Here is a 20,484-nt window from a genome sequence, read left to right as displayed (position 1 = left end):
ATGGTGTAGGAGCTTCCATGGAGCTCCTTCTTCTTCGTTAGGTTTTTCCATGTTTTTCTTTAGGAGTTTTAGTTTAATCATATTTAGGATTTGTCTAATCTCTTAGCTAGAGCTAAGAGGTGAAGCTTGTAGTCAATTTCAATGTCTTTCTCACTTTGATCCATGTTCATGATCTTCATGTTGGATATTTCATAGTTTATAGCTTGAATTAAAGACATATTTAATTATTACTTTGATCTATCGTTGACTCCGGGCACAATGAATGCTTAGGAACTTCATGAATGCCCTTTTTTTTTTCTATTTATAGTTGTTTGATCTATAAAATTTCTTGATCTACCATTAACTATGGGCATGGTATATGCTTAGAACTCTCTAAAATCAATTCAACACGACTGTTATACCTGAACCATTACTATGGATGTTCATAATATGAACTTAAAAAAAAAAATACAGGGCAATGCCGACGGCTAAAAACCATCAGCAATGACCTTCCTCAATGGTTAAAAGCCGTTGGATGGTCTGTCGGAAAGGGAGCGTCAGCAAACCATTGGCATCTTTTGACGGCTAAAAGCATCGGCGTTTCCGATGGTCAAGTACGACGGCCGAAACCGTCGGTGTTTGTCATGAATATTTTTTTCAAAAATAATGAAAATTAATTGTCTAATCAACATACATCCAAAACTAGATATACCCATTTCTTAGACAAGGATTATAAATACTAACACTTCAATACTGTAGCTTTCACATAGACGGTTAAAAAGTACAACAAGAATCCACATTCAGTGGGAAAAGAGGACAAAATTCAAAGGGTCGGTTTCTTCCAATCCGGGAAATTTCTCGACATCCCTATGCACAATGAGGCACATCTGAAGAATGGCTCAGATCACCAAATTATGGGCCCAGTAAATCTTCCACTTTAGCAAACTATACATTTCTTGAAGAGTAAGACCCCTTAAATTATTCTCTACAAGGCTGCGTATGAAAACCCAACACAAAATAACATACCCTTAGTTGAGCACGTAGAGCCTTGTTGAGGGCATAGTCATCTGCATGCCTAATATGAGAAACTCGCTGGAGGCGCACCAGTAACGGCTCAGCTTCTTTCTTCTTCATGATGCTCGAGGCAATAGAATGGATCTGCAAGCTTGCCTCTCTCTACGACATGGAATTTTTGAAATATCCAACATGCAGAAATTGAAAATTTGGAAGAATACATGTCATGACATGAATGGATTGTTTCCATGAGAAATACACCAACCTTTATTTGCTGGGAGGGCAAATGTCTCTGCATCCTCAATGTCAAACTTTATTCTACGTTGGGCCCCACTAATAATCACATATTCGCAATTCTTGGGATCTGTTTAGATAACAATCTCATGTTTGCAACATGCCGACTTCATAGTAAAGCTCCATATCTGATGATGAATCTGAAATCAGAATCATTAGATATCTAGAAGAACTCCAAACACAAGGGGAAACATGGCAGTGTTGTATTTGTTTCAAAATAACAGACAGTCCACATACACATGGGGATCAAACATTCAGCTGTTAAAGCCATCCATGCAACTAGGGTTGGCAATGGATTGGCTAAGCTTGCACATAGCCAACTCAGCCTGCTTAATGGCCAGTGAAGTAGAAAATGTGGCCCGTTAACCAAGTGGTTCCTGCTTGGGATGACCTTGGTCTCACTTGACTACTTTGGCCTAACACCAATGCACTATGTTTGGGTCCAAGTTACACAGAAATGAATACAGAATATTTTAGTTGCAGTTGAGCACTTGAGCATGAACCGAACAATCTAGGCAAATCAATTTTTAAACTTGATCATTTGATTTAGCATGTGAATTTCACAATCAATTTGAGACACCTTATATTAACTTGAGAAATGTAACACAAAAGATAACGCCAATGAGTGAACATACCGCCACCACAACAGGGATACATCACTTTCCCTTCACCATTTTTTAAGAAAACCAATTTAGCTACAAAAACAGAAAAACAAGAACATGAATAAGTAATAGGAAAAACTAGTAATCCAAAAATATTTCAATTTTCATATAAAACATATGAATGCACATGATGTGTATCGACTTCTTACAATAGCACCATCCAAAGACAAATATAAACAACAAATAATGAAGATAAAAGACATTATAGAAGCCATTATGTATCAATTAGAGTGTAAAATATGGATCTAAACTCAAAAGATACAAAATTATATAGAGTTTTTTTTTTTTTTTTTTTTTTTTTTTTAAAAGGAAATAGCTAGAAACCATGTAAAGTCTAAGTTGTAGTAGCATCTCCGGAATGAATTGAATAGTTTACTGCTCAATCCATTAACATGAACTACGATTTAGGAAGAATAATAACTAAAAATTAGAGAAGCTACTCACGTTCTGTGCAACTAAAGAGGTAAACCTTCTTCCCATAAAGTTCTCCCCCTTCCTCGAAAGCATTCTATCCAATGACCAAACAAATTTACAACACCACACCAGATATAAATGTTTCTGGCTATCTTAGATGTCCATTAACACTTATTGCATACACTTGCTCCATGTGTGGAGCATTAAATAAATATTAAAAGAAAAAAAGAACATCTAAATTGCAGAACACTCGAGAATATAAACATGGAGGCACAAGGACATGTAACAAACCTCTAAATTTGAGAAGTCCCAGTTGATTTTATAGACTGAATCTAGTTGATGCCACTGCAACCGATATATCATACTTGGTAAGAGGGCAAAAGTAACAGCTAAAGAACAAAGAAAATTGATAAAATATATTGTTGACAACATAGGAACTCATAACCAGTGTTCGAGTTGTTGGTATCGCTACATGTTTCGCTGGCCGGAGATAAAGATATAATATCGTCATCGCTGATAGCTGAAAATGCAGGGAAAAAGGGGGAAACATGGAGAAAATGGTGGAATTTTTTAGTGAAACTTCAGGACATGCCTAAATATACATATTTACATATTCATGAATGAAAAAGTTGTAAAAAAAAAAAAAAAAAAAGAGCATTAAATAATAAGTGTCCATTTAACGGGGGCCAAAAGGCATGCATTGTCGTAAAAAAACACTCAAATAGTAGTCAAAATGAGTTTATATAATACAAATGCAAGCTTACAAGAATGTTAAAGGGCTATGATGTTAAATCAAATCAAAATTTCATGTAACTTAAAATTGAGGAAAGAGTCCGTAGATTGCGTATTGAGTAAATTCCATGGGCCTAAGGTGATTTATGTACTTTATCTGATAACTACAGATCAAGGTTATCTTACTACGGAAACATTGGAACGAGTGGCAGGAAAATGAATCAATCTGGTCCGTCCATCTAGTTTTCCTTACTTTGGATGGTTGGTTTATCCAAATTTATAAATATCCAGTTATCATATCCATCTGAAAGATGGCCTTCAAGCGATGGTGTGAGATGAAAATAGTTAATAGACAAACATTCATCCAATTAAATGATGAAATGTGATAGACAAGATTTTCTAATTGCTGTGATATTTTTCAAAAATATCCATCCATGATATATCCCACTAAATGGACGGCCCCGATCAATACATCTCGCTGCTACCTGTAAAGTAGAGATATGGATCTACCACATTCGGGTTCTACCGTTTCATCTCCATGCAATGGGGTGTTTGAGAGAGGCCACATAAATGGTGGACTCGGCTCTTGCACAAGTGATGTAGGTGGGCAATGGCCCATGATGCAAGCAGTTGATTATGGATGTGTGGATAATCAAACAATCGATCTGAATCATCCATTTCTATCATCATCTTCATCACATGCCATTTAAAATAAGAGTAATAGGATAATCCTAACCATCAGATCAATGTCATGCAAAACAGGCAGAGACATCATTCTTAATCATCAGGTGGGCCACATGATAATTTTGGTGTACTTCATAACATTGCCACTGCCTAATGGTTTGTGTGCATCTATGCATCCCATCCCTACAGTGATGTCTATTTGTCACCCAAGCTTTAATAAGATAAAAAAGACATGAATGAAGGGGGAAAAAATAAATATAAGCTCAATACAAAAATTACGTGACACTCAAGAATTTTTCAACGGTATAAGTTCAATTCACACTGTTTCATGTGGTGTGGTGCATTTGATCGCTTTGGATATTCTTCACTTTTGGACCCACTGTGAATGCATGTGGTTTATCCATGCCATTCATCTAGGGCTGTATGACTTAATCTACAGGTTAGATGTCAAATAAATATTACAGTGGGCCCTAGCCCCTAGGAGGTTTTTAATGGTAGAAATTCAATCACTACTGTTTTTCCATGGTGTGGTCCACCTGAGATTTTGATCTACCTATTTTATTACAGTTAACATTAAAATGATGTGTAAAAATGGATGGACGGTGTGAATTAAAGACAGAGATCATAATTGGCCCACGGAGCAACGACCAACGTCACTAGCTAAACTGTGTCCCTGCGTACAAAGTATCCAATTCGATTTTTATAAAAAGCAGACACGGATTGCGTCCTACCCCTGCCCGGACAAGGACCACCATGATGTAAGTATTTTATCTGCACCGTTCATCACTTTTCTAATATCATTTTAAGATATTATACAAAAAATGAAGCAGATACATGGCTCCAGTGGACCACATCAAAGGAAGTTGCAGTGATAATGACACCCACCATTGAAACCATTCTAAGGGCCACCATGATGTTTTTCTACCACCCAACCTATCAATAAGGTCATGCAGACTTGGATGAAGTGAATGAGTTAGATCTAAAGTTCAAGAGGACCCCACCATTGAAAATAGTGGCGACAGTGACATCCATCGTTCAAAACTTCTTGGGAGCTACAGTAGTTTCCAATCAAGCTGATATTTTTATTTTCACTTCATCTATCTCTATATTAACTTATGAATAGGTTGGATCTTAAAAATACATCACGGTGGGCCTTATAAATGTTTCAATGGTGGGTGTGATTGCTCCCTTGGTTTTCTGTGGTGGGTCCACTTGAAATTTAGATCATTCTCATTCTCTTTGTAATGCCATAAAACGATCTCTCCAAATGGTTGGACGGTATGGATACAACACATGCATCATGGTGGGGTCCACAGAGCTTGGTGACGTCACTTCAGTAGTGATTTAGCTACTAACCTTGTCAGCATCCAATCTGCGCCCCTTAAAACGAAAACAGATCGCATAGTAACTCAGTACACTAAGCGTACTGAGTAAACTCTGTGGGGTCCACCATGATTTATATATTATATCCACTCCTTCCATCCATTTTACCAAATAAATTTAGGACTTGAACCCAAAAATGAAGAATGTCCAAGTCTTAAATGGACCACACCACTTGAAACAGTGTGAATTGAACATCTACCATTGAAATTTCTAGAGGGCCACTAAAGTTTTGGATCAAACTTATATTTGTGTTTTCCCTTCATCCATGTTTGTGTGATCTTATGAATAGGCTGGATGACAAATAAACATCATCATGGGGCCTATCAAGTTTCAACGGTGGAAATCATTATTCCCACTATTTCCTGTGGTATGGACGACTTGAGCTTTGTATATACTTAAATTTTGATCTCAACCCTTAAATGAGATGGAAAAATGAATTGACGGTGTGGATTACCCACATACATTCACCATGAGCCCAACAGAGTTTAATCAGTACAATAAGAGCGTGCATATTGAGTAACTCAATACGTAATCCCAGTTCCCTTAAATCTGAAATTTGATCCCTAAAATGCATAAAAACCCCGAAAATTCCTCTCCTTCCCACCAAAATCTCCGGATTTTCAACCCAAAAATCCCTCTTCGTCATCCCAATTTTTATTTTTATTTTTAAAAAAAAAACCTCGATTTTCCAACAAGATATCGAGACGACGAAAAAATCGATTTTTTTGGGGTTGAATCTTACCAGAAAGGTTACCGATCTGCACTCAACAACCATGAAGCTCTTAAAAAGCGCATCTTCAAACAGATCTGGGAGAAAAATAGGTATTTTCTTGTGCTTTTTATTTTTAATTTTGATGATTTTATTGCTGACAACATCCCCTTTTTATTGTGGGAAAAGTGAAATTTCGGCGACATTTTGAAAATATCGACGATACCAAAATTATCGGCAAAACCTAGCACCGAAACAAATAAATGGGGTTTTGGTATCGCTGAGCCAGCGATACTGATATTATCGGCGATAATTCGATATTATCGCTGATAATTTAAACACTGCTCATAACATCACTCAACATGTGCAAGTGTCTTTCTTTAATAGTAAGAATAATGTTATTCGTACCTAAGAAAAAGCAAAAAGATAGAGGGGATGGTGAGGGTCCACTACTCCCCAACCCAACCGCATCAAAGTAGCCCAATCACCCATGAGAGCTTCCCTTTTATAACTCACAAACAACTTATGACCCAAACACCCATGAAATAGATATCTACGTATGCCAAGGCACATATGGTTGCACATACTTGTGCATTCTCATGTATCTACTGATGAGAAGCAAAGTAACAAAACCTATTACAGTAATTCCATAACTAAAAATATCCGTTGAAGTCATGCACATGGCATATTGAACTGTAGCAATGTTTGATATCACATTGAAAAGTAGATGTACTGATTGAAGAAGAAAAAAGAATTGAAATAGACCTCTGTGCCAAGCAGAAATGCAGCCTGCCATAAATCTTCCTACAAAACAGAAACAATTTTTAAACAACAAAAAGAAAAAAGAAAAAAGAAAAAAATAGCATGTGACTGTTAGAGGACATGTAACGCTGGTACGAGTTGAAGACAGCTAGGTTACTAGTAGAATAAGCACTCTCCACTACAAGACATTTCTTCCTGCTTGGGATGACCTTGATCTCAATTGAACTGCGACAGACTCAACAGCACAAACACAACTCAGGCCATCTCTTCACAGAACAACTGATTCATGGGATTCATCATTCTGGATTATTCATCTTGTTACAACTATCGTTGATCAAATGTAGACCAGTTGGTGGCAATTCTAACCATCCATTTCTTCCTACGTGTGGCCCACTAGGTAAATTGAGCTGGATTCCAGGGCTTATCACGCTTACAACGTCCCGGATCCCATGCACATGCATCACATATTTCGTCCTTCCTAGGCTCATTGTAATCAGATCATAATGTAATTATTTCATGGGAACTTTTACATGCAACCATGGAACATCTTAGAATGGTAGGCCACACATGAAGATGACCTGGATACAAACTTTGAACAATCGGTTCGTTCGGTGGGCCAGGAATTAGATAAGAAAGTTGTTGCCATTTCTCAAATCATAAATAGCAACGAGAAGTGTGTGTGTGTGTGTGTGTGTGTGTGTGTGTGTGTGTGTGTGAGAGAGAGAGAGAGAGAGAGAGAGAGAGTCAGTTTCATGAAACAGATCTGGAGAATGGAAACATGTCCTGCTTACCTCATTGATGTGAAGCAAGCCAAGGCCGATCTCCATGCAATGTTAAAACTTGGTAAGCATACCATCTCGAGTTCCTTACACATCCTTCCGAGAGAGGACATCATTGCGTGGATGAGCTTCTTCCACTCGAACATCTATTTCATCTCCAACCTGTCTCCCCACTGACACCAAAGCGGAACCTTGAATTCCAACCTGAACATAAAGAATTAACTCATCTCCAACCTGACTCCCCACTGACTACATGCAACAATGAACAAGGCCATGGAAGTTTTGGTGTACCTTTGATGTTATTATCAACATTGGACATGATTTTCTTCCCCTACTCATAAGGACGCCAAGCTTGTTATAGGTTGATGACTTAGCCAACAAGATCCTACGAATGGAGTCTCTCCCTCAGGTTACAGAGAAAGTGAGAAGCTACAGGTCATACAGAAAGTGATTAGCTGCATGAACAATTGGGTAAGCCTCAAAAGAATCCTCAAACTATTCTAAGGATGATTTCGTCTAGTATATACTCTATCGGATGAACTGTTAAAAACTTAATATTCTCAAATTATAGATTTATAATTTCTGTAAAATAATAACAAGATATAGCCTTCAACAGATCATAGAATTCCTCAAACAGTTGAAGCATAAGTTGGCCATTGATAGATTGGCAAAATTTGATTCTTTAATGTGTCATGGATACTAATGCTGCAACGTAGATGACAAGGTAGAGTGAGAAGAATCGGAAATGGTGTAGCCATTACACCTTGCAAATTGGGTGTGTCAATCAGGACCTTCCATCTGGTGGACCCTGATGAACATGGATGAAAGATAATTAAAGATCTACATGAATCAAATTATTATATCCATATGATCAGAGAATGGTTGAAAACAAGATGGCTAATGGAGATATTCAATATAGGCATGTTACCGAAGTTTTTGGTAGATAATCCTAATTTTTGGACTAAAGAAGGTTCACAACAAGCCCTACCTAATGTTTAGAAGGTCCTCTTCAAACTCTAATTTCATATTGAAACTTAGAAAGGGTAACATAAGAATCATGTAGCTGACCTGTATTTAGTCACAAAGTAATGAAGGAATGTACAAATCTCTACTATAGCCAATTCCTTGCCAAGGCATAGCCTACAACCTCCTCCAAATATCAGGAAATGCTGATGAGACTCCAAGCTATTGTCCTGCATTCAATGATCATTTGTATCTCATCCACCATAAATAAATAAATAAATAAAAGAAAGAAAGATAGTGCATCAAATAATGTTAGCCTCTGTCGTGGCAAGTTGGGTTTTTGGGCAAAAGGAAATGACATATCATTCTTCTTGCTGTCTTTTAGGCTATATTGGTGGAACATAATAATCACTGCTTTAGGAATTCCTCAGTCTCAGCTGCAGGAGTGTTCTCTAGAGTGCTAGTTCTATTTTGGGATTAGGCTCCGTAATGTTGTTTTTACCAGGTTTGGTTACCGTGGGGCAGTTTTTTATAGTTTTTGTTTTTCCTTGTTTCCTATAGCTTGCTGTTTTTTCTCTCTTGCCTTGTAGGCTTCGTTTCTGTTTGTTTCTTTCAATAAAATTTTCATCTTTCAAAAAAAAGTGTAGAACAATTTCTTGCCATTACTTTTTTTTTTTAGTTGACATTACTATTGAAAACCTAATCTTTATATTTTGGATTCTGGTTTCATCTAACTTGGAATTTTTCTTAGCATTTCATGGTTAGCTTTTGTTTCCTTCATTGCCAGGGCTGTCAATGGACAGGATGGCCTAATGGCTTCTATCCTATCTTGCTATGGGCTAGGCACAACTATCATTTTGAACCTGTGGAATAGAGCATGGCCAGGTTACCAGGCCCAAAAAATGGGCTAGTCTTGTGCCCGGATTTTACAAAGTTTTTCTTTCTTTCAATTGACACAGTCCTGAGCTTGCATGCTTGCTTCCTTATATCTGTCATAGGCCAGCCCCAATACTGAGTTTTTGGAACTATGGGGTGTGCATCTGATAGTTGGCTTGGGGGTTAATATTGGGTGGAATCATGCTTGCATGTGAGTGGTGTCAATGTTAGCCTCTATCGTGGCAAGTTCAGTAAAAGAGAGGGTTGATGTTCAGTGGACAACCAACTATAGAACTTTTGCTAATATATCATTGAAACCCAACCACGAATTGGAGAAAATTAAGATGATGATGATGACAGGAGACAAATTGTAGATACAGATGTGCACAGTCCCAGCACAGATCCTACAGATATGGATTTTAGGGTACATTGCTTTGTTAAGTTACATGTTTACATACCTAAAATTCAAAAGCTCGGCTAACAAGGTTAAGACCAAAGCTTACAAGGTGCTGAAGAGGTATAACAGTGTGCTGTAACAAATGAGAATGCTGCATTACAAATCAATGCTTTCAAGAAAAGAAAAGAAAAAAGAAAAAAGAAAAAAAGGAAAAAAGCTGGAGATCAAACTCACCCTGCAATTTCAACCACCAGCTTGAACTGTGATATCATCCCCATGTCCATAGATTTACATGCGTTTACATATGTAATTATGGTAAAACCTAATAGTTGATATGTGTTCAACTGCAGTTTGTACAACTTTTTAGTGGTTCAACAGATAGCTCACAATGGTTCAGATAGTTTTTGAATTTCTAAGTGGTTTGGATCGAACTTGTGAAGCAGGCCATACACATCCACCACCTGACAAAGGGCCACAATAACTTATCTCTAAACCCACTTCATTTATACATCATACAGCCTAGCCTGCGATGAGCTCAACTACAAGCCACATCCAACAGAAAACTTGTAACTGTAGCAGCTACTGGCCCCATTCATCAATATTTATATTTTACATAACTAACCAAGATTGGTCACTTCTCAATGAAACCTGCAAGGGAGACAGTATTAAGTGATTGCAACCATACCAAAGCTCAATCTCATAATTAATGAACCTGAATAAAAGGACATCAACTCAACTCTCTTAAGACATTGGCTCATTTGATTTTCTCAAAACAAAAACAACCAAATCTCTGGAAGAATAAATGCAACCAATATATTCAAGTACGTTGGCAAAGTAAGGGTAAAACCAAGATTGGTCACTTCTCAAGTCCGCACATGTAAAATCATGTTAAACTACTTCTAATGAGATCATGTGCTAAATTTACTGCCCAATTGGCATAACTAACAAACATCTCTATATCTCTAATATATATAGCACGAGTAGCTTTGGATAATTTTACTATAAGCATGAAAAGTTACCGTAAGGATGCAGAAAAAGTGATCTGTGATATCGTCACCTTTAAGCAGCCCACTTTGCTGCAATTGTGAAATATAATGGGCATAAGATGATCATTCATACCAGGAAGTTCACAAATCTGACACCATTCAGCGAACAGATGAGAAACCTGCGACATTTTAATGGACATCATTGAGAAAAGCAACAAATATAACAATCTACTAGCTGCTTAGTGATTGTGCCCATAACAGATCATTTTGCAAATAAATGGACTGATTATGTCTTTTCCCTATATCAAGCACCAAAATTTTCATGTGTGGCATGATGAACTTCTTTAACAGTTTAGGATGTGTTGTTGTCTTCTATTCTACTTGAAAATCTCTGTTTTCTCGTGGAAAATTGTTAATGTAGTAGTCCCTTTGGCCACTATTTAAATATATGGGACTGTTTAGCACCACAGCCATACATTCGGCCATTGAGTTACAAATCCACTCATTAGGCAAGTCACCGCGTATGAGAACAACAGGCAGTTCAATATGGCCATTAAGTTAGTCCCATTTGCATATATCATCACCAACATTATATCTTCTATTGTAGGCAGAAGGATTATTTTACAGCTAAAGTGAACTTCATTTTCTATTTTAAAGCAATGAACACAATAAAAAAAACTTCATTATGTGAAGTGTAGAACATGAGGGAGAACTTCGATGTGCGTCCATTAGCATTCAAAGCAAAACATTGCCTTTTAGGGTTGTTTCACTTTGCTAAGATGGACTGAGGATATAAGAAACACATCATACATCCATAATCAATCTACTGACTAGAAAAATATATCATGGAATCAAAGAGAAGAAAAAGTTAATGGGAGAGGACAGATAATTGGCCTGACCTCTAAAATATCATGTCATATGAAAGTACATAGATCAATTTCACTTACAACCAAATAGAGTGTGGGCCATGCAGACTATGGATTGGTGCTTTCCAAATACTGTGGAGTGTGGAGGCCACCCTCTAAAGTAGGAGAATGAAAGAAAAGATGGGGTTAAGAAAAACACCTCGAGAAAACTTTTGCTCATATTTTTCAGTCATGCGGCAGTCAATAAAGATGACTAGCTTAGGAATCTGAGAATTTTAATTTTTCCTGTAAAAGAAATATACTCGAGAAAACTTCCACTCAATTTATCAGTCATGTGGCAGCCAAAAACATGACAAGGTTAGGAATCTGAAAATTTTAATTTTTGCTATAAAAGAATTATACAATTTTGTCTCTAGGTTAATCTGAAGATATGGCACAAATTAATCAACATACAGAAAGTTTTCATCAGAATTCTGGAAAATTGAAACGGTTATCTCATATTCTAATAATGAATTCATGACTCTAAACTTAAAAAGATGCTACAAAAAAAAAGTATAAAGGAACTCGCAACCAAAAAGTAAGCTAAATAGTTCCTCAAGAAAATGTATTTCTGATTCAGATAGCCTCTCCTGTAAAAGAAGAGGCTCAACAAATGAAACTAAGGAAATACTGTCAAATACAAAAATGATGGGAATATAGCCAAACTGCATTGGATCTGCAAAATATTACCAAATGGCCATTTTCATTGTGTTGGAAACATCCACATTGGTTTTAAATATCAAAATTATGCTACTTGATAGAGAACATCCACAATCACATCTACACAAACTCTTTTACAATCCAAACAGTGTAAACAAAAAGCAGCAGTAGTTTTCTGCAAAAAGAATTCTTTTCCACAGATTCCTCGTATCCAAACAGGGCCTAGGTTTACTTCGATGGATAAATAACTCTAGCATTTTAATTCCTATTGAATTTAATATAAAAGATGAGATTAGTTTCTCTTCTTCAGTTAACTCAATCTTGCAACGTCTCCTTTTTCCATTTTACAGGTTAGATCCATTTACAATCAGTAAGTTGTGGATCTCAACTAGCAGAATATCATGTAGCATAAAGAACAAATGTTAGAGTTGCATGCAAACTTTAGAAAATGTGCAGCCCATTGGCTCAAACCAAGAGCTGAGAAGAAAGGGAATGGTGGTCATCTTTGAAATTCTAGGGCATTGGTGTCTTATGGTACTCAAGAGCACAGGCAAAGTCAAAGAACTAAGGATATAATAGTAGTTGAGTATTGACCACCTACTAGACCAGAACAAAACTGTAGCAGTTTGTGCTCTATGAAATCAGCCTAAATTTTCACCTTGAAGTTTGCTTAGCTGCAAAATCAAGGGTAATTGGATTGTTTGTGAAACTCAGGAACAACATGTTTTGGACCTTTGGTACAACCCAAACCAGGCTTTTACAGGTAGAAATATTGCCAATGCAATGTATAACCAGATTGTTTGGATGAGAATAGGGCCACAGTTTCACTATGTAGAAAGAGGATTTATTCATTTCCACTTCATTTCCAAGAAGAAATGAGTCAAAAATGATTTTCTTCATGACCATGACAACTTACATCCCTACATTTCATATGCATACCTGCATACATATATAATAGGTAAGTTGCACTCAAATAATGAACTCACTTAGCGGGCAATCATTGCTTGGGAATTTGCAATTGGGACAACAACCATCAAAGGCCATCCTACAAGCTTTGCTAAACCAAAGTCAGGTATCTTAGGTATATAAAATACAAAACTAATAAAATGCCAATAGCACAACTGATAATCATTACTATGACAACCTAAAGAATAGAAAGCATTCCTAGATAGGTCATCCTACAAATGCCTCTTTAACAGGAGGTAAGTTGTACTCATGCGAGCATGCATGCACAGATCTTCATGGTTGGGCAACACTGTTAGTTGGATATCACATGCCACAGCAGGTCTCACACGCAACCAGTTGCACAAATTTCTCATCTATAGCTAGTGGTGTCGCTTATTTTAATCTAAGTTAATAATCAAGCACTTGTATCTCTTTACATGTGGCAAACACTTGAGAAATCAAGACTGTTCATCTGCTAGCCCCTAAAGACAATGGGCAATGTGTTACAAATTACACTGGTTGGATCCTAGGCACTGATTGGAAGGCTTTTGATGATTACAAATGGACGATTAGAAAAAAAAAAACTGAAAAATAGTCTTTAGTTTGATGAAAAAAGAAATCCCTAAAATTAGTGGATAGGATTATCCAAACCATTACGAGTGTTGGAGAATGGCCCACCTGCACTAGGGATAGATGAATGCCTTGGCGTCCACATATGCTGTGTATCAAGATAAGAGTACTTGACAACCAACTTTAATGTAAGCATTAAGCACCGGATACTTTCCCATATTATAATACCGGACTGAAAGGGCAAGAGGAAGAAGAAGAAAGGGTCGTTGCATACAAGTGGTTGTAGATGATCAGTTTTTTATAGAATTATATATTAATGCAAAGAATACAACCAGCTTCATAAAAGCACATTGATAACATATAGAGAGAACCGGGTATAAAGAACAAGGAAAAGGTAGGTTATATTATTTTTTTCCTGACCTTCATGAAGAGTTGATAGACTGCAAGTCCAATACAAGTCCTTTGTGGCAAATTTTTGGGAGTTGAATTTTCCATACATTTCAACCAATTTAAATATGCATAAGAAATAAGTTTCTAGACATGGCAAAGTACATAATATCACTTCTTGGAAAATATATAGAATCTGAATGTATTCATGGTCTTGGAACATACATCTTTGGAAACCCATACACTAAACTACAGAAGGCTACGAAAGAAGAAAAAAATAGCTCGATGAGGATGTTACCTGGCTCTGGTTTCTGAACTCCTCTGTTTCTCATTGCCTCTCTCACTCTTGTCACTTTGTTCCATTGGCCAACACTTGCATACATGTTTGCTAGAAGAACATAATCCCCACTTTCAAAGAAGTCTCTCGTCTTTGAAAGAAGTGAATCCAACTGTCTGTAGATGAAACTATGTATGAAGAAGTTGGACAAAGCAAAAACTTTCAAGGGGAGAAATCAGAAAAGAAAACAAATAGAAGAGAACTACCTTGATGTCCCTAGGATATCCACTCCATCCATTAGAAGTTCAAAAATAGGACAGGAACCCAAATGTGAGGCAGATAAAATAATTAAAAAAAAAAAAAAACAATGGATTCCATGTTAGGTGTACCTATTGTATAAACATTGATGAATCTTTCTTAGAAAATAATAGGCGAGAGAATTCTAGGTACTTAAACAATAAATCTTGTATTGAAAGAAGCCAAGCCAACAGTTACAGTATATTTTAGGGAGCTTTTTAGCATATGCTGGGTATTTGGCACTCATATCAGCTGACTTCGGTTATCCTTGATATCAAACCGTAATGTCATGCATTCAATAAGAAGTATTCTAGAACTCCCCACAATACATACATTGTGAAATTGTACAATTGATCAATGAGGTGCACAATAGAGAAGTCAAGAGTTAAATTTTAAAAATGAGTAGAAATACTGAGGGAGTGTTTGTGTGCTAGAAATACAAGCTGAATTTAATTCCTCATATCAGGTTCGACCCTAGCTCAGATAATAGATGCATGGTGCTACAACAAAAAGGTGCATTTAATTCCTCATATGCACTACACTGCAGATCCAGCATGATAGGTAGCTAGCCATGCAAGGGATTGCAAACAAAATAGGGAAGAACTTTGTAGGGAATCCCATTGCTCTAGTTAAGACAAACCAGTGACAATACCCACAAAAGTAGGAGAGTAAAGAAAAAATTCCTGAATATACCGATAGATTCAGCCATAGTAGAAAATCAAGTTTAGATAAAAAGCTTCCTCTTCAGAAAATACTCATCTGAAAGTGCAGCTTTCTCCAATACAACAACTTACCACAAGCAATACATGTTCATGAATAAAACCACAGCAAAAACAAATGGATGCCCACATTATTATTTACTAGGGATGCTTTTTGGATGTACACTCCAACAATGGAAATGTTTTCAAGCTAACACTGACTAAGAAAAATTTGCTATTAGGTGCACAGAAAGAATAATCCAGACATTTTCTTCTTGTATAATTGTTTTGGTTGTTTGATATTAAGGGTCTGGATTCTAAATGGCAACTACATTATTTTCAAGATTGCCTAAAAGAAATGTAACTGCAGTCGGAGGTTTTTTTTTTTTTTTTTGAAGAATCCAATATGAAAGCTACTTCCTCACCACTAGCCCAAGTATAGAATGCCAAAAACTTGTGCATTCGTAGAACTGCCAAGGACTTAGCAAATAGAATAGGCAAATGCAAAATCATATCCAGACGGATCAAGAACCCTCCAACTCCTTGTGGAGGTTGCTTTCTGTAACGCCCTGAAAATCGGGGGTTGAGCATAGACTCAACTCCCGAGCTCCAACGAATCACTTATGCAACATAGATAATAATGATTCAATTGTTGTCTATATTAGTGCCTTAAACATGAATGGGATTATACCAAAATAACATATCATACTCTAAAGGCAATTGAAGTACGCTAACGGAAGATTGTGATATGTATATAAACTGTGCAAAAGTAATAGCAAGCCCTCCGAGTATGAATGTTGCTAGGTTAAATAATTACAAGTTTAATTCAAAATATAAAAAATTAGAATGTGTAATGTTCTCTATCCAAAACCCTAAAGCCCCGTCAGCGCAACTCCAGGTCTACATGGACCCACCAAAGCGTTGCATATAGGAGAACTCCTCCTCGTCATCGTAATAGTCCGGCTCGCCTCATAAGCATCGCCATCACCTGTAGCTAAGATAGAGTCTGGTTGGTGTTTAAAACACCGTCCCAGAACGTGAGAGTGAGTGATTAACTCAGTGGAGCTATAAGGCAAAGGTTAACATGTTATCAATTCAATCAAGCAGTAATGATAAAGCAATACAATCAAGCATCCCTAAGTACTTTGGTTAATGCAAACATGATATGTATTAATGATGCAAGCCCTCGCCTGCACTCCCTTTATGATCTTCCTCTTATGGTCGCAGCATGCACCCCTTCCTCTGTGCACTTCCTCGCCAAAGCACTGTGCAATGCGATGCATGGTCGTGTTAGCGAAGTTCTTAATTAGACATATTCATATAGTAGGATTGGAAAGCTAAGGCACCTCCCTTTATATCACAACCCAAACATTGATCCATCTAGGGTTATCAATCCTAGCAGTCACATACGATAGATGGTTTTCAGGTCGCTATAGAGTGGCTTATCACCGTCAGCGTAGGCCTGGTTTATACTCTAGTTTACTATGGAAAGGCTTGTCACCTCAACGTAGTTTCTAGGATATGCTCGAGGTCACTATGGGCTCATCACCTGATCGTAGGCCGACAGCTTGAATACAATGTCCCATATACCACCATATTCGGCTCATGAGTTTGGGTTGCTCACTGGTTACTACGAGGAGTCTCGTCACCCCAGCGTAGGCCGACAACACGAACACGGTGTCCCATACCACCATGCCCAGCTCATGAGTCTTAGCAGATCTAGGTACCAAGGTTAAACAGATTTGGCACTGGTAAGTTGGTACCTTAAATTCAAACAGTAGCGTCCATACATGGTGAACATACATCCGGCTAATCGGGTTACTTGACAAGCTCGACTAATACGAGCGTACGTTGACTTGGTCAACATGAAATGCATAAGCATTCCGTGTGGCCTAACCACTGCCGTCAAACGACGTACGACTCAGATTCGTTGAACGTATCCGTCATGGCTAAATCAATTCGGCCACCGATCATAAACAATTACCAATTGCTTGGGCTACATTGTAGCCCTAATCACACTTCAAACATTAACATTCACGTGTAACAACTAAAGCTAGCATGTGACAACTAAATCTAAATATAAATCTTATATGAGCATTTCAACATAACACATACTACACATGTTACAATACATAGGCAGTTCATCCATCAATCACATAGTAGTAAGGTTGGTTATATAAAGAAACTGTAACCATAGATAAGGGGATTGAGAATCCTATCTCAACACCCTCATTACATACATTTAAAATAACATTTTCTCATTCAGGCATTTTATCAAACACTTAGTCTACACATATTACATACATGTAATAAATCAGTTAAAACACATGTTATAGCAAATCCTCCTACATAGCACAACAATCATGTATTAGCAATCAATAATCATAGCAAGTATAAAATATAATTCTATATTCATTCAAACATTTTAACAAACACTTAGAATGCATTCAAAATAGCCTAACCAACATATATATAATATGTTGAAACATTCTAACTACGTATATGTAATAGCACTCAAGTCTGTCATAAATCATTAACTAACTTTGAAAGCCTTGAAAACCATAACCTAAATATTTATAGTCTACACCTTTCGCCGATAAACGAGTATCAAACTCAGTTTGTATGTTAAGTCTTTATCTATGGCACGATGGCCACCTATAGCATGAAATAGGTTAGCTATTTCATCACTTACACTATTTGAAACCCTAAAATAGGTTAGGGTTAGGATCTCTTACCTAAGAGTGAAATCAGAATCATCAGAATAGCGATATAGAAGTGGTAGTTAAGCACGTGGAGTGACGGGATTGAATCACAGGAACAAACGCCAATTCTCTCTCTCACTTTCTCTCTCTTTTCTATCTTTCTTTTTCTCTTCTCTCACCTAGGGTTAGAAATTCGTATGTGAAGGGTGAGAGAGGGTTTTGGGCCTTTATATAAGCCCAGAACTGATGAGAATGGCCCCAAGGCCATGGTATACTTAGGTTATAGCCAAGGAGTGGCCGTTTCGGTCCAACGAAGCTGTTCTGGAGGCCCCTTTTCTATATGTGGTTGGACTTAAGCTCCTTGTCATTGGATCTAGGTCAGTTTAAGATCTCGGTCCAATCAGATTAGTGGATCGGCCGCGGGGGACCAGTTGCAGTTCAACGGTCACCGGTACTCGATCAGGGTCACAAGTGCACTGACATGTGTTGGAAATTTTTCCTGATCCGAGTGTGTAATTGGGTCAGAATATGACGATCTAAATCCTTAGATTTGGCCTGCAAGCGAACAACTCAATTCACTTAAGTTTCAGTTCATTTCCTAAAGATATTTACGTTTCTCACACACTTCGCTCTAAGCTCAAGTTATTCATTTCTGGATACCTTTAGGACTTGATTTCCGAGATGGTTGCCAAGTCCAGCTAGGTGGTTATAACCGTATAGATTTGAAAAAATTAGACTTTCGACATGCTGTCCAGGTCCGATACGGAGTTTTGATGCGCTCCCAAGAGCAACTGAGTTTTGAGATGGATCCTAAGTTTTTAAGCAACGTAGCGTTAGCGATCCTACAGATTTTGGGTCATACAGATCGTATTTAAAGTGATTAGTGCTAATTTCATAGATAATCTAGTTTAGCACCTAATTAATCCACATCTAATTTCTAAAGGGATTTGGTCCTTGGTGATTTCTGCCTGAGGTGGTACTCGGATCTTTATATGAATTTTTTTAAGACGTTACAATCTACCCCCCTTAAAGAAAATTTTATCCTCGAAATTAGTACCCTTTCGTACTCCTCGATAATCTGAAGGTAGTTCTTTCGGACCTCGGCTTCTGTTTCCCAAGTAGCCTCCTCCTCAGTATGGTGTGTCCACAGTACCTTCACTAGTGGAATCACCTTACTGCGCAATACCTGCTCCTTCCTATCCAGAATACGCGTCGGTCACAGAACATAATTAGCATCTTCACTCAACTGCACCTGCTCCCATTTAATAATGTGGGAAAGGTCAGGAACATATTTCTTCAACATCGACACATGAAATAAGTTGTGCAGGCCTACGAGTGGTGTGGGCAAAGTCAGGCAGTACGCTATTACCCCCACTCGTTCCAGTATCTGGAATGGGCCAATAAATCTCAGCGTGAGTTTCCCCTTCTTGTCAAACCAAAGAACTCCCTTCATTGGGGAAACTTTCAAGAATACATGGTCCCCGACCTCAAACACTAGCGGTCGACGCCTGATAATGTTGATCTTTTCTGAAGTTGCTGAACTAACTCTAGGCCAATCAAGCTCTTCTTGCCAACCTCTGCCCTAAGTGTGGTGCTCGACAGGGACGCCCATGTAAGGCCTCATAGGGAGCCATGTCAATAGTCGCCTGAAAACTGTTGTTATACGTGAACTCCGCATAAGGAAGACAATCATCTTAATTATCTTCGAAATCCAGCACACAAGTTCGCAGCATATCTTTCAACACCTGATTTACCCGTTCCATCTGCCCGTCAGTCTGTGGGTGGAATGCGGTACTGAACTTTAATTTCATACCCATTGCTTCCTAGATACGAATTCAGAAGATAGATGTGAATCACGTGTCTCGATCCGACACGATCTCCAGAGGAACTCCATGTAGACACAATCTCCTTGATATACAACCTGGCCAACTCGTCTGCGTAGTTCGAAACTCTGATAGGGAGAAAATGGGCCGATTTCGTCAACCGATCCATGATCACCCATATGGAATCATGTCCCTTCCTTGTCTTTGGCAGCCCTGAAATGAAATCCATAAAGATGAAGTCCCACTTCCATTAGCTATAGGCATAGGCTGAAGTAGACCAGGAAGTCGGCGATGCTCAGCTTTGACCTACTAGCACGTGAGACAACGGGACACATAATCTACTATGTGGACCTTCATGTTGTCCCACTAGTATGACCTCTTCATATCACGATACATCTTCGTACTGCCAAGATGCATCGCTATCCTCAAATTGTGAGTGGCTTCGAAGACTTCCTTTCTCAAGTCATGAAGATTTGGCACGCATAGGTGGCCACGATAATGTAAGCTCCATCCGTACCAACTCTCCACTCAGAGTCTTCTTCATCACTAGCTCGCCTCCTCATCTTCACTAACCATTTATCCTCCC

General features: G+C 37.9%; 1 protein-coding gene across 7 annotated transcripts in view; it reads right to left on the bottom strand.

The window, feature by feature from the left end:
- Positions 1-643: 643 nt before the first annotated feature.
- The window catches only part of LOC131237346 (protein HEAT INTOLERANT 4-like), a 45,634-nt gene continuing 25,793 nt past the window's right edge, over positions 644-20,484 (bottom strand). The window contains exons 1-9 of one of the 7 annotated variants that reach the window (XM_058235052.1): positions 8,176-8,311; positions 7,704-7,841; positions 7,425-7,616; positions 6,637-6,675; positions 2,655-2,708; positions 2,394-2,457; positions 1,923-1,982; positions 1,259-1,415; positions 644-1,155 (exon numbers count right to left, since the gene is read on the bottom strand). In XM_058235052.1, the coding sequence (XP_058091035.1) occupies positions 1,375-1,415; positions 1,923-1,982; positions 2,394-2,457; positions 2,655-2,708; positions 6,637-6,675; positions 7,425-7,460 (294 nt within the window). In that variant the 5' untranslated portion in view covers positions 7,461-7,616; positions 7,704-7,841; positions 8,176-8,311 and the 3' untranslated portion in view covers positions 644-1,155; positions 1,259-1,374. Of the gene's footprint in view, positions 1,156-1,258; positions 1,416-1,922; positions 1,983-2,393; positions 2,458-2,654; positions 2,709-6,636; positions 6,676-7,424; positions 7,617-7,703; positions 8,312-20,484 lie in introns of those variants that run through there. The other 6 variants (XM_058235054.1, XM_058235051.1, XM_058235055.1 and 3 more) reach the window with 6 other exon arrangements.

This window comes from Magnolia sinica, chromosome 2 (genome assembly GCF_029962835.1).
Source record: "Magnolia sinica isolate HGM2019 chromosome 2, MsV1, whole genome shotgun sequence".
NCBI classification, from domain to species: domain Eukaryota; kingdom Viridiplantae; phylum Streptophyta; class Magnoliopsida; order Magnoliales; family Magnoliaceae; genus Magnolia; species Magnolia sinica.
Note: the sequence above shows the minus strand (reverse complement) of the source record. Positions and strands in the feature narration are given on the sequence as shown.